This window comes from Balaenoptera physalus (genome assembly GCF_965194825.1).
Source record: "Balaenoptera physalus genome assembly, chromosome: X".
In the NCBI taxonomy this organism is placed as follows: domain Eukaryota; kingdom Metazoa; phylum Chordata; class Mammalia; order Artiodactyla; family Balaenopteridae; genus Balaenoptera; species Balaenoptera physalus.
The window spans coordinates 90,852,112-90,867,313 of NC_138903.1; the positions used below are offsets into that span (position 1 = coordinate 90,852,112).

General features: G+C 38.8%; 1 protein-coding gene across 1 annotated transcript; it reads right to left on the reverse strand.

Moving 5' to 3' along the window:
* Positions 1-1,754: 1,754 nt before the first annotated feature.
* LOC309652174 (melanoma antigen preferentially expressed in tumors-like) lies at positions 1,755-6,754 on the reverse strand (the record flags this gene model as incomplete). Its single annotated transcript, XM_082445687.1, has 3 exons — positions 4,160-6,754; positions 3,103-3,705; positions 1,755-2,268 (listed from the first exon to the last, which is right to left on the reverse strand). The coding sequence occupies exons 1-3, from the start codon at positions 4,447-4,449 to the stop codon at positions 1,755-1,757; spliced, it is 1,407 nt and encodes a 468-aa protein (XP_082301813.1). The 5' UTR covers positions 4,450-6,754.
* Positions 6,755-15,202: the final 8,448 nt, after the last annotated feature.

Here is a 15,202-nt window from a genome sequence, read left to right on the forward strand (position 1 = left end):
GAACAGGTTATTAACTATTTTTATTAATTATTAATTTTTACATTATTTTCTCTGTTTTTGAAACGCAGTTTATCACTTCAACATGTAAGCAATAAGAAAAAATAATTGTAAAAACTTTTTTACTGAGTCTTTAAAATGTGTGTGTTATCATGTCAACAAGGAAACAGTGTAAACATCATTCATTACTTTTACATTCTTCTTTCTTACTACGTCTTTAAACTGCAATCTGTTTTCATTTCAACAAGGAAAATGCAATCTGTTTTCATTTCAACAAGGAAACACTATACACAAAATACTAATTATTTTTCCATTCTTTTCTGTTATCAGATCGTTGACATTTTCTATGTTACCATTTCAACATATAAACAGTAGGAACAACCTATTAATTAACTTTATTTTCTCTCAGTTAGTCTTTGAAACGCAATGTTTTATCACGTTGACACGTAAAGATATAAACAGGTAATTATTACAACATTTTTCTTACTAAGTCTTTGAAATACAATGCTATCATTTTAACAAGTAAGGATATAAAGAATTTAATTTACATTCTTTTATCTGTACTGCCTTTGATATGCAGTATGTTATCATTTCAACTGTAAACAGTACACGTAAATTATCAATTAGTTATTCTACACCGTTTGTTTCCTACTAACTCTTGGATACACAGTGTGCATTCAACACCTAGGGTACATCACATTTGAGAGTAGCCAAATTTCTAGAGTTCCGAAGCCACATATGGTTACTGTGCACCATACCGAGCAGTGCAACTCTAGTGGAAGAGCAGAGGGAGCAAATACATATGCAACAATGTGTACCATGAAGGAAATATACATGGTACATTAAGAAAAAGCAGCAGCAGAATAAATCTACTTAAATGGGGAAGTAAGAGAAAACCTATCTGAGGAGGTGACATGTAAGCCATGACCTGAGGCCTGAGCAGCTATCCAACAGCATAAAAAGGCCAACATCATTTGATCAGACTATATAAGGGGAAAAAGTGGAAAAAATACTGTGTTACGTGGGAATAAATAATTTCCCAAGTCCTCTAAGAAAGAGTAGAGAAACTGATAAATCATAGGAATGTCTACACTCTGAGTGAGATCAGGGACTTTATCTTTCTTAGCACCTGGAAAAGTACCTAAATCATAACAGATACTTGGTGAATGTGTGTGGAATAAGGAATAACTGAGCCAGGGGTCTGAGACCTGGGAAATCAGGCAGCAATATGCTGATGAAGATACCAGTAGGTAGTGGGCATAGTTTGTTTGTTTCCTTTTAGTTGCATGTGGTTTCTCACAGGCCACCTGAGGTAATCAGAAACACAAGAAGTTTGCAGGTCCCTAGAGGGTAAAATTATTCAACAACTACCACCTCTAGGAAGAGTTTCAATTGATCTGACTTGTGTCAAGTGCCCATAAATGGATAAGTGAACCGATCAGTGTGGATAAGGAAATGATGTACCATGACTGGGTCAGCTTACGTCACATACCCAACACTCTGGTTAGTAACCAGAAGACGTAGAGGGCAGTGGGCAAGAGATCCAGAGGACCTTTCAAATTCCTGTATTTCCTTTTAAAAGTTCCTCTTTTATAGAGATCAGTTTACATATCCAGTGTTCCTAACCCCAGCTTCCTAGAACAGTAGAACTTTACATATGTGTCTCTACAAACTTGGGTTTCAGGCGAAAAAAAAAAAAAAGTGAACGCTTTAATGGCCACACATCAGTGTTGAAACACCTCCTTTTACCGTGGACATCACTTTGAATAAGCGGCCCAGGTCATGTCGTCCCGCTGTGCCCCGTGCAGCATCGCCTCCAACTGAGCCTGGACTTCAGCAAGTTTCTGTCGGTCCAAACTCTCATGAAAATCCCATTCCTCGTAGCAATGGACAGGGACAGGATAAATCACGTACTTCAGCTTCATCAAGGATGTCAAGTGCTGCAGAAGGCTCTTGAGCACAGGCATCGTAATGGGATTGAAGGCAAAGCTAAGGACACGGAGGTCGGTACAGTGGCTCAGGGCTGGGAGGACGGCAGAGAGAGTAGAATCAGTTATCATACAATTATTTATCTCCAGATGTTGCAGGGTGCTTGAGACCTTCTCCAGCAGAGTCTGGAAGGGCTCATAAACTTCTGAGAAGATCTGGTTGTTACTGAGACTCAATACCCTTAGGTGGGTGGCCTGAGAGCTCTGGGACAGGACAGTGACATCTCTGTTAGAAAGGCTACAGAAAGGTAGATACAGTGTATCCAACTGAGGTGGCACAACTCTAAAGAGAGAAAAAAGTAAGATTATTTCAGAAGAATGAGGGCAATGAGCCCCAAATTATAGGTACCTAAGGCTCTAGAATAAACTACTGTGTTCATGGTTTGCAATAGGTGGTTAACAATGTGGACTTTGGGATCAGACTTTATAGATTTGTGACCCGGAGAAAGTTACTTTACCACTCTGAGGTACAGGGTTTTAATCTTGAAAATGTGCACAGCAGTAATTACTATACAGAAGTGCGGGAAAGATTAAGTGAAGAAATTGCATGCACTTAGTATATTCGACATAATCAGTGTTGGATCTGATTCACTAATTTGGCGAGGACGGGTCTGGGAAAGCAGCCAACTGAGGGTTTCCTTTGACTAGTTCCCAGATGACAAGCTCTCAGTTCAGGGTCTAAGCCTTGGGGAAAATACAGGAGCAAAATTATCTGGCAGTGTTAACTATTGGGGCCCATCCATGGGCATGTGCATTAGTCCTATAGCTTAATGTTTCTCCATCTGAATGCCTCCCCTTCCTCTCTAGAGAGCTGTAAAGTCCAATAGGAGAAGGACTGAGTCTTTTTCACCAATATATTTACAGACTTATTATAGTGTCTGCCCACGGCCACTGAATGAATGAATGAATGAATGAGCACAGCTTCCTTTTCTAACCTCATCTGCTGCTCACCATAAGGTAGCCCTCTCTCCCCCGGCTAGGTTCAAACTCCCAGCAGTGCCTATGCTGAGGCAAAAGGAGAAATGGGTTACAAGGAGCTTAGGAAGATCCAAGCATGGTCTCTTCTGTCTTAACAATGAGGTGTTCAGGGAACCCAGGTTCTTCCCCACCCCCTCACCTGAGCAGTGTGTGCAGTTGATCTGTGAGGCAGAAGAAACTCAAGCTGAGCTCCTGGAGATTGTCCAGCTGCCCAAGCCAGAGGAGAAAAGATCTGAAGGTCCTTCTCTGATAAGATTTAAAGGGGATGTTACACAGAGTAAGGCTGTTCAGGTGGATCACCCGAGCCAAAAGGGTGACGACTTCACTCAGATTAGCCTGATCCATTTCCAGGTGCTCAATGCACCCGAGATCCAGAAACTGCAGGATACTTTCGAGGGCAGACATTCTATCGATTTGCAAACCTCTGCAGCAGAGGTGCAAGGACCCAAGGTTCTGCTGAACTTTACTACAAAGAAAAGAGAGGAATTGCTCTGTTCTCACGGTACTATTGAGGGAAATATCCACTAGTAATTCCATGGGTTCCTGAGCTGAATGAGGCTCAGACCCGGAATTACCAATCCCGAGGCACCTGACACTATGCTGAGCGCCTTCTATATTAAAGATAGAGTGCTGAGAGTAAATGCATGAATGAAAACAGAAAGGGAATGCGGTCCCAATCTCAGAGCATATTGTCTCACAGACCAGGTCACGTCTTAAATCTAGGATCCTCAGTTTGGGCCCCCTGTAAGGAAAGGAAGAGACAGAACACATGAGAGATAGCTGATTTTAATATAACCCAGCAAGATCAATGACGAGAAGCAGGGACAGAACACTTTAACCCTGGTTTTCACTTCATTGCCATTCACCAAGAAGTTCTTGCCACACAAATGCGGCGTCTTTCATCCTTTCCCCACCCCCTCCTTCACCTCCAGGCTTTCCCTGTCTCAATGCCCATATTCCACTTCTGTGTAATCGCACTCAGATCCATTCATAGTGTCCTCAAACACCTCTGTTCTATAATCAACTCTATAAGGCAATAGAGTCCCGAAGGTGACCCCAAGTGCTGACCGACAGCTCTGCAAAGACTGCAGTATTCACCATTGGCTACTGTTGGGAGACGGTTAGGTATCCCCCTGCCCCAGGCTACAGCATACCCTCCTGCTGACTCCCTGTGTCTCTACTGGTCATAGTCTTACCAAGAGGAAGAGTTCTGGGCAGGGAGGATCTGCAGACCATCAATCATGGCTTCCAAGATGTCATAGTAGGACTCTCGTGTGTTCAATGACCCAATATGGAGACAGCGAAAAGGCCAAACCTGCACCATTGCCTTTAGCATCGTCTTATGCCCACCCAAGAAGGCAGCATTGAACAATGGAACAAAGAGGTCTCTTGGGATTTCGTCCAGGGCATGGATAGCTGCAGGCTCATTATTCAGCAGACTCTTTGCAGCAAGCTCTAGGAGTGTGACTGTGGTCTTTTGGTCCATCTTCAAAAACCTGCTTCAGAGTAGAGAATATTTAGAAATCCTGAGAAGATATCTAGAGTCACTTGTTTGCTTCCAGGGTTAGCTATGGACAAAATACTTATTGAATAAGTATGTGGTGAATCATAGGGCCAACTCAAGTGACCTCTACTATAGGACTAGAATGAAAATGGACTTGTGTGTATATTTAATTATATATGTGTACACACACGTGTGCGTGCACACACACACACTTACATGAGATAAAATGCCATTAGAAATCAGAGGTCAGTTAGCAGAAGACAATGCTGACCACCTAGCTGCCTTCCTCAAATTATTTCCTCCTGAGGAGCTTCAAGATGGCAGAAGAGTAAGACGCGGAGATCACCTTCCTCCCCACAAATACATCAGAAATACATCTACATGTGGAACAACTCCCACAGAACACCTACTGAACACTGGCAGAAGACCTCAGACCTCCCAATAGGCAAGAAACTCCCCAAGGACCTGGGTAGGGTAAAAGAAAAAAGCAAAAACAGAGACAAAAGAATAGGGACGGGACCTGCACCAGTGGGAGGGAGCTGTGAAGGAGGAAAGGTTTCCACACACTAGGAAGCCCCTTTGTGGGCGGAGACTGCAGGTGGCGAAGAGGGGAGCTTCGGAGCCACGGAGGAGAGTGCAGCAACAGGGGTGCGGAGGGCAAAGCGGGGAGATTCCCACACGAAGGATCTGTGCCGACCAGCACTCACCAGCCCGAGAGGCTTGTCTGCTCACCCGCCGGGATGGATGGGGGCTGGGAGCTGAGGCTCGGGCTTCGGAGGTCGGATCCCAGGGAGAGGACTGGGGTTCGATGCGTGAACACAGCCTGAAGGGGGCTAGTGCACCACGGCTAGCCGGGAGGGAGTCCGGGAAAAAGTCTGGAGCTGCCGAAGAGACAAGAGACTTTTTCTTGCCTCTTTGTTTCCTGGTGCGCGAGGAGAGGGGATTAAGAGCGCTGCTTAAAGGTGCTCCAGAGAAGGGCGCGAGGAAATAGCTAATCAAGTCCAGGAAGCACAGAGAGTCCCATACAGGATAAATCCAAGGAGAAACACGCCAAGACACATATTAATCAAACTATCAAAGATTAAACACAAAGAACAAATATTAAAAGCCGCAAGGGAAAAACGACAAGTAACACATAAGGGAATCCCCATAAGGTAAACAGCTGATCTTCCAGCAGAAACTCTGCAAGCCAGAAGGGAGTGGAAGGACATATTTAAAGTGATGAAAGAGAAAAACCTACAACCAAGATTACTCTACCCAGCAAGGATCACATTCAGATTTGATGGAGAAATTAAAAGCTTTACAGACAAGCAAAAGCTAAGAGAATTCACCACCACCAAACCAGCTTTACAACAAACGTGAAAGGAACTTCTCTAGGCAAGAAACACAAGAGAAGGAAAAGACCTACAATAAAAAAACCCAAAACAATTAACAAAATGATAACAGGAACATACAAATCGATAATTACCTTAAATGTAAATGGATTAAATGCCCCAACCAAAAGACATAGATTGGCTGAATGGATACAAACACAAGACCTATATATATGCTGTCTACAAGAGACCCACTTCAGACCTAGGGACACATACAGACTGAAAGTGAGGGGATGGAAAAAGATATTCCATGCAAATGGAAATCGAAAGAAAGCTGGAGTAGCAATTCTCATATCAGACAAAATAGACTTTAAAACAAAGACTATTACAAGAGACAAAGAAGGACACTACATAATGATCAAGGGATCAATCCAAGAAGAAGATATAACAATTGTAAATATTTACGCACCCAACATAGGAGCACCTCACTACATAAGGCAAATACTAACAGCCATAAAAGGGGAAATCAACAGTAACACAAACATAGTAGGGGACTTTAACACCCCTTTCACCAATGGACAGATCATCCAAAATGAAAGTAAATAAGGAAACACAAGCTTTAAATGATGCATGAAATAAGATGGACTTAATTGATATTTATAGGACATTCCATCCAAAAACAACAGAATACACATTCTTCTCAAGTGCTCATGGAACATTCTCCAGGATAGATCATATCTTGTGTCACAAATCACGCCTTGGTAAATTTAAGAAAATTAAAATCGTATCAAGTATCTTTTCCCACCACAACGCTATGAGACTAGACATCAATTACAGGAAAAACTCTGTAAGAAATACAAACACATGGAGGCTAAACAATACACTACTAAATAACCAAGAGATCACTCAAGAAATCAAAGAGGAAATCAAAAAATACCTACAAACAAATGAAAATGAAAACACGACGACCCCAAACCTATGGAATGCAGCAAAAGCAGTTCTACGAGGGAAACTTACAGTAATACAATCCTACCTCAAGAAACAAGAACCATCTCAAATAAACAACCTAACCTTACACACAAAGCAATTAGAAAATGAAGAACAAAAAGACCCCACACTTAGCAGAAGGAAAGAAATCATAAAGGTCAGATCAGAAATAAGTGAAAAAGAAATGAAGGAAACAATAGCAAAGATCAATAAAACTAAAAGCTGGTTCTTTGAGAAGATAAAGAAAATTGATAAACCAGTAGCCAGACTCATCAAGAAAAAAAGGGAGAAGACTCAAGTCAATAGAATTAGAAATGAAAAAGGAGAGGTAACAACTGACACTGCAGAAATACAAAGGATCATGAGAGATTACTACAAGCAACTCTATGCCAATAAAATGGACAAGCTGGAAGAATTGGACAAATTCTTAGAAAAGCACAACCTTCCGAGACTGAACCAGGAAGAAATAGAAAATATGAACAGACCAATCACAGGCACTGAAATTGAAACTGTGATTAAAAGTCTTCCAACAAACTAAAGCCCAGGACCAGATGGCTTCACAGGCGAATTCTACCAAACATTTAGAGAAGAGCTAACACCTATCCATCTCAAACTCTTCCAAAATATAGCAGCGGGAGGAACACTCCCACACTCATTCTACGAGGCCACCATCACTCTGATACCAAAACCAGACAAAGATGTCACAAAGGAAGAAAACTACAGGCCAATATCACTGACAAACATAGATGCAAAAATCCTCAACAAAATCCTAGCAAACAGAATCCAACAGCACATTAAAAGGATCATACATTAAGACCAAGTGGCGTTTATCCCAGGAGTGCAAGGATGCTTCAGTATACGCAAATCAATCAACGTGATGCACCACATTAAAAAACTGAAGGAGAAAACCCATATGATCATCTCAATAGATGCAGAGAAAGCTTTCGACAAACTTCAACACCCATTTATGATAAAAACCCTCCAGAAAGTAGGCATAGAAGGAATCTTCCTCAACATAAGAAAGGCCATGTATGAGAAACCCACAGCCAACGTCGTCCTCAATGATGCAAAACTGAAACCATTTCCACTAAGATCGGGAAGAAGACAAGGTTGCCCACTCTCACCACTATTATTCAACATAGTTTTGGAAGTTTTAGCCACAGCAATCAGAGAAGAAAAAGAAATAAAAGGAATCCAAATTGGAAAAGAAGAAGTAAAGCTGTCACTGTTTGCAGATGACATGATACTATACATAGAGTATCCTAAACATGCTACCAGAAAACTGCTAGAGCTAATCAATGAATTTGATAAGGTAGCAGGATACAGAATGTATGCACAGAAATTTCTTGCATTCCTATACACTAATGATGAAAAGTCTGAAAGAGAAATTAAGGAGATACTCCCATTTACCATTGCCACAAAAAGAATAAAATATCTAGAAATAAACCTGCCTAAGGAGACAAAAGACCTGTATGCAGAAAATTATAAGACACTGATGAAAGAAACTAAAGATGATACAAATAGATGGAGACATATACCATGTTCTTGGAATGGAAGAACCAACATTGTGAAAATGAGTCTACTACCTAAAGCAATCTACAGATTCAATGCAGTCCCTATCAAAGTACCACTGGCATTTTTCACAGAACTAGAACAAAAAATTTCACAATTTGTATGGAAACACAAAAGACCCCGAATAGCCAAAGCAATCTTGAGAAAGAAACACAGAGCTGGAGGAATCAGGCTCCCGGACTTCAGTCTATACTACAAAGCTACAGGAATCAAGGCAGTATGGTACTGGCACAAAACCAGAAATATAGCTCAGTGGAACAGGATAGAAAGCCCAGAGATAAACTCACGCACCTGTGGTCACCTAATCTATGACAAAGGCGGCAAGAATATACAGTGGAGAAAAGACAGTGTCTTCAATAAATGGTGCTGGGAACACTGGACAGCAACATGTAAAAGAATGAAATTAGAACACTCCCTAACACCATACACAAAAATAAACTCAAAATGGATTAAAGACCTAAATGTAAGGCCAGACACCATCAAACTCTTACAGGAAAACATAGGCAGAACACTCTATGACATAAATCACAGCAAGATCCTTTTTGACCCACCTCCTAGAGAAATGGAAATCAAAACAAAAATAAACAAATGGGACCTAATGAAACTTAAAAGCTTTTGCACAGCAAAGGAAAGCATAAACAAGACAAAAAGACAACTCTCAGAATGCGAGGAAATGTTTGCAAATGAAGCAACTGACAAAGGATTAATCTCCAAAGCATACAAGCAGCTCATGCAGCTCAATATCAAAAAAACAAACAACCCAATCCAAAAATGGGCAGAAGACCTAAATAGACATTTCTCCAAAGGAGATATACAGATTGCCAACAAACACTTGAAAGAATGCTCAACATCTTTAATCATTAGAGAAATGCAAATCAAAACTACAGTGAGATATCATCTCACACCGGTCAGAATGGCCATCATCAAAAACTCTACAAACAATAAAACATATATCACATTATTAAACTAGGAATCTTGTTGAAAAACCAATATCATACAGATGAACAGAAGGAAGGGAATTCCATACAAAACTTTGTAAAAAAAAAAAAAGATAAGGAAACAAAAGTGCACACATATTAAACAACCATGAAGGAGAAAAAGACTGGAAGTCAACACTCCAAACAAAATTAATTATACTCAAGCAAGCACTGGAGGATATGAAACCCACCTTAAATAGAATATTTTAAAAAATCAAAAGACAGAGATTGACTAAAAAGAAAGGCTGAAGCAAAGATTTTATAACCAACTGGGGTGTCCTTTAAATATCACAGCCTACAGAAAAAGCTTTTCAACTTGTAGAAACTTGGGAAATTCTGCACCCCTCAGCCCTTCCTAAGGAAGCTACTAGAGCAGGGGTCTGCAAGCTGGCCCACTGAGCCAAATCCAGCCCACTGCTTGATTTTGTAAATAAAGTTTTATTGGAACAAAGCCATGATCAATCATTTATGTATTGTCTATGAACGCTTTTGCACTCCAGTAGCAGAGTAGAGTGACAGCGACACTGTGACCCAGGAACTTACAATATTTCCTATACTTCTCTTTACAGAATGTTTGCCAAGTAATCTAAAAGAGGAACTGGGATTGTGATCCCACTGCGATGAGAAGGAAAACTTCACCAAAATACCTAATGGTGAGTATTTTACACACAATAATAAAATCAAGGTGGAGGAAAGGGGAGAAGACTAATGTACAAAAGTTTTATGCTGTGAAAAAAAACACGGAAACTGTGCAACTAAAAATGAGAGAAGGGAGAGAAGTAGAAGAAAATAGAACAAACTTTTTATCATAATGCACTAGGTGAGTGTTAAATGATACTGGAGGAAAAAATGCATAGACCAGAGAGTAAAGTGTTAAGAAAACAGGTGGTTCAGGATGATTTTAAGAAAGCATTAAACGGGACCAAAAACATGTCTTAATGATAAAAGCCAAAACTCACAATGAAGATATAAGCCTTAGGAATATTTATGCACCAATAACAAACAAACACCTTTATAAAGCAAACATGCAAGAAGACGTAGATAAAATAATAATAATAACAACAACAGGAAACAGAAACAGTAGGAGATTTAATACACCAAACTCAGTCTAAGGCTGATCAAGTCATATAAAAAAAAGAGAAAGCTAATCAATAATGTTATATAGGGAATATATTCTTGTCAAAAATGCATCATAATTATCTCACAGAGTTGAGATAATTAATTTCTATAAAGTAGAAATAGTACAAACAATCCTCTCTAACCCCAATGCAATAAAAGTTGGTAACAAAAATTGAAAACAGAAAGGCCTTTCCACCTGAAAAAAATTTTTAAAGCTTCTCTTAAAAAAATGTTGAATATAAGAGGAGATGCAAACTCAAGTTGCAAAGAAATTTTTTAAAAGAATGACTATGAAATACCACATATCGGCATCTATGGGATACATTTAGAGCGGTGATCTGAGGCAAGTTCACACAGTACACACTTTTATGAGTAAAAATGGAAGAATGAAGATAAATGAATTAAAGTATGGCCTCAAAAAATGAAACAACAAAAAACAACCACAAAAAAAAACTAGGGAAAAAAGAACAACTAAAGAAAGCAAAACATAAAAGCAGAAATGAATGAGATACAAAATAGAAAAACGAAATCTTGCTTTTCAAAACGGACAAACCCCTAGCTGGCTTGATGAAGGAAGAAAGGGAGAGATCACACATAGACAAAATAATAAATGACAAAGGAGAAATAATCACTGAAACAGAAAATAGAAGAGATTACTTTGCCAACCTCTATGCAAATAAACTTGAAAATCTATGTGAAATAGGGAACTTCCTAGATAAATACAGATTACCAAAACTCTGGTTCTAGTGTTAGAAAGCTTAAATTAGGCAATTTTCATAGAAGAAATAAAGTTATTACAGCAATACCCCCAAGAAGCACCTTGCTCAGATGGTTTTACAGGTGAATTCTAGTAAACCATCAAAGAACAAATAGTACCAAAGCTCTATGAGTTATGTAAGAACATTAGAAAGGAAGGAAACTTCCCTAACTTCTTTTATGAAGCCAGTAGGATGCTAACAGGTAAAACGTAGATACCAACATACTAAATAGAATATTAGCAAACATCCAACAATACATTTAGAAACTAATATACTGTCATCAAGTGCAATTTATTCCATTAATACAAGGCTGGTTCTATATTAGGAATTCCACTGATATCATTCACCATAGTAATATAATTAAGGACAAATATCATATGATTAAAACCACAGATGCCAAACAAATCTTTGGGAAACTTCAACACCCATTCATGTTAAGAAAAGAAAAACCTCAAGGAATGGGAAAGAGGGATGCATTCCTAACATGATAAAAGATATATAATTAACTCCTCATGCAAGTATTTTATTTAGTGGGGGACTACCAGAGGTTTTCCAATAAGGTCAGGAACAAGAAAAGTATGCCCATTATATCATTCCTGTTCAATCTTCAACTACGAGCATTAGTCAGTTGACTAGAGAAATCAATTAGATTTATGAGAATGAATAACAAGAAGTAAAGCCACCTCTGTGTGCAGATGATATTACCGTACACCTGAAAAGCCCTATAGAAACAATGACAGATTAAGTAAAACAATCAGAGAAATCAGCAAGGTAGTAGGATATAAAGTTACATACAAGAGTCAGTGGTCTTTGTGTACACACACACACACACACACAGCTGGAGGACACTTTAGTAGAGAAAATTCCATATACAGTAGCAAAAACAAAGCTTAAATGCATAGAAATAAACTTAATGAGACCATCTACGCAAGGAAAATTTTCAGACACTCCTGAACGACACAGAAGGAAACTTGAATAAGCACAAAGACATTGGTCAATGTTCTTGGATAGAATGACTCAACATTAAAAAGATGTCGGTTCTCCCTAAACTAATGTATAAATTTAATATAATCTCAAAAATACCAGCAAGTGTTTTTATGGAGTTAGATCCATGGATAATAAAATTAATATTTTTTTTAAATCATGCAAGAATAGCCAGGATATAAGTGAAAAAGAAAACCTATAAGTGGGGAGTAATGATACCAGACATTAAAGCACGCTATAAAGCCTCGGTAATTATAACACTGTGGTACTGGTACATGAATAGACAAATAGTCCAGTGAAATAGAATAGGAAACCCAGAAAAACAACAATAACATATGGAAATTTCAGTATATGATGAAAGGGCATTTAAAATCACTGAGGCAAAGATGGACGTTCAATAAATGATGCTGGAACAACTGAGACATTTGGGAAAAGAATCAATGTAGATCCATATCACACACCATACACAAAAATAAACTGTAAACGGGTTAGGAATCTAAACAAATGAAACCATAACAAAATCTTTAAGAAAATATGGCAGGACTCTGCTTTAACCTCAGCGTAGGGAAAGGCTTTCTAACTGTGACTCAAATTTCCAGAGGCAATGAAAGAAAACAACGATCTATGTGACTACAAAGGATTTTTTTAACGTACGGCAAACACATCATAACTAAGTCAAAAGGCGATTGACAAACTGAGATAAAGTATTTGCAGCATGCCTCACGGACAAATGAATAATAGTCCAAGTATATACAGAACTCTGTATTCCTACAGAAAAATGGGAGAAGATATGAACAGAAAATTCACAAAAAATATATAAAACAGTCCTCAAAATATAGTCAAACTTTCTCTTAATTAGACAAATGCATACTAAGACAATACCGAGATATCATTTCTCACCTACCACATCAACAAAGGTCACAAAAGTAGGGCAACATGTTCTCTTAGTGAGTCTGTGGGGAAACAGTCACAGTAGCTAGTGGGAGTGAAAACCAGTACAACCCTTCTGGAGAGAAATTTGGAAATACCTAACAGAACTACACATGCACTTAACTTTTGGCCCAACAATACTACTGCTGGGAATAAAACTTGAAGATCCATTTCCACCAACACAAAAATACTTATGCCTAAGGTTATTCACTGCAGCACTGTTTGTAGTTGCAGAATGTTGAAAACAAGTTAAATGCCCCTACATATGTCAGCAGAGTCCAATGCAGTTGTAAAAAAAACAAAAACAAAAAGAAAAACAATGAAGCCCTCTATGGCATAAAGAGATTTTTAATGGAATGCTGTTAACTGAAAAAGGAAAAGTGCAAAGGAGCATTATAAAATGCCGTCCTTCATTTAATAAACAAGGGAATATAAGAACACATATATGTATCAGTTCATTTGTGCAGAGTAAATACAGGAAAGATTAAACCAGAAACTAAAGAGATTGGTTATCTACAGGGGGAGTGTGGGAAATAAGTGGGGAACGGGAGGGGGTTAGAAGGCATGAGGAAAGAGTGACAGTTGTCTAATAGATGTTTCTGTGCAGCCCTGACTCTTTGAATCACAGTAATATTTCACATACCCCAGAATTAAATAAAAAATTAAAATCAACTAAGATGTGGGGAGGAGGCAAACTCAAACACAAACACCAACAAATTAACCTAACTATACTACAAATGAATGTCTTAACCACAACTGAAGAGGTGAGAAAGAAAATAGCTAAGCTAAGCAACTTGGGAAAATAGTACTTCTTTGATTGCATCCTCTGAGGCCTACGGCATAAAGAACTGTACACAAACACAAGTTATCAAATCTGTTTCTAACAGGTGTATTGGGTAGCATTTCTGCAACTATTTCATGAATATATCAGGAATGAACAAGTAAGTAAATATTGAAGATAAGGAGAGCCAGGTCGGACAAAGAAGTTACAAACAAGGCTACAACGGATTAAAATTAGAAGTATCAGTATGAGCTCCTGGCTTTCAATATCTATACATATAGGTAGAGAAATTGAGAAGTATCTGTAAGCACGAGTATATACATACAGTATATTTCCTTCATTTGTGGATGGAGAGGGAGGACGTAGCAGCAATGAAACCGCAATAGCAACGAACACACACTGAGATATTGGTTTCTAAATGTCATTTTCCAAGAAAAGGAAGCATGGCTCTTTGCAGAAGTGTTTTGATTTCAGGGCCGTGGTGGGGACAAGAACACAAGACGAACAGGAATACCTTACAATGCCAGCAAGGGAGTACACAGAAAAGGATCAGGTCATGCTGAAAGAACACAGACCCCACCAAAAGGAGCTTGCGGTCACCAAAGCTGGAACAATTCAAGAAACTAAATAATGATATAATTTGATTATAAGTCACAATATAACATAGTTATTCATGATTCAATACTGACATAAATAATTTGATTAGTTATTTGATTCAATAACTTGAAATCAATTTTATAACACAATTTTTATAAACAACTTGAAAATTTATAAATAAATAAATGGGGGAGAAAAGACAGCTCTTCAGAATTCCAATGAACCAATGTAGTAGGAATAAGGAAATAGAAAGTCACCATTAAGTCATAATTGTTGTAGGCAAGATCAACAGATGGATTTCAAAAGTCGTGAATAACAGTCTGAGAAGAAATAGGACATTTTCATAGCCTGAAAGTATTTCCTACACGATATTTATTACTTACAAATAGGAAAACAGTACCATTACAATGGAGCAACACAGTTGTCCCTACCTTAATCAAGTGTTGCAAATGAATATCATCATTAATACAACATATGGACACCATGGACCCCCTCACATGATGCTTGCAGAAGGGAACAGAATCGCTTTTGCAGCGCCGTGGTATAAGACCTAAAATTAAGGCACAGTGACATGTATGCCCTGACATTCGGGGGAAAACCCAGAGGGTCTCAAATGGACTAACCACAAGTTCCCAGTCCCCTTTTGTGCTCCCAGGAAGAAGGTCCCCTAGCCAAAGAACCAGCCTTATCATGGGAACTAGCCACAGTGCCTGCTTG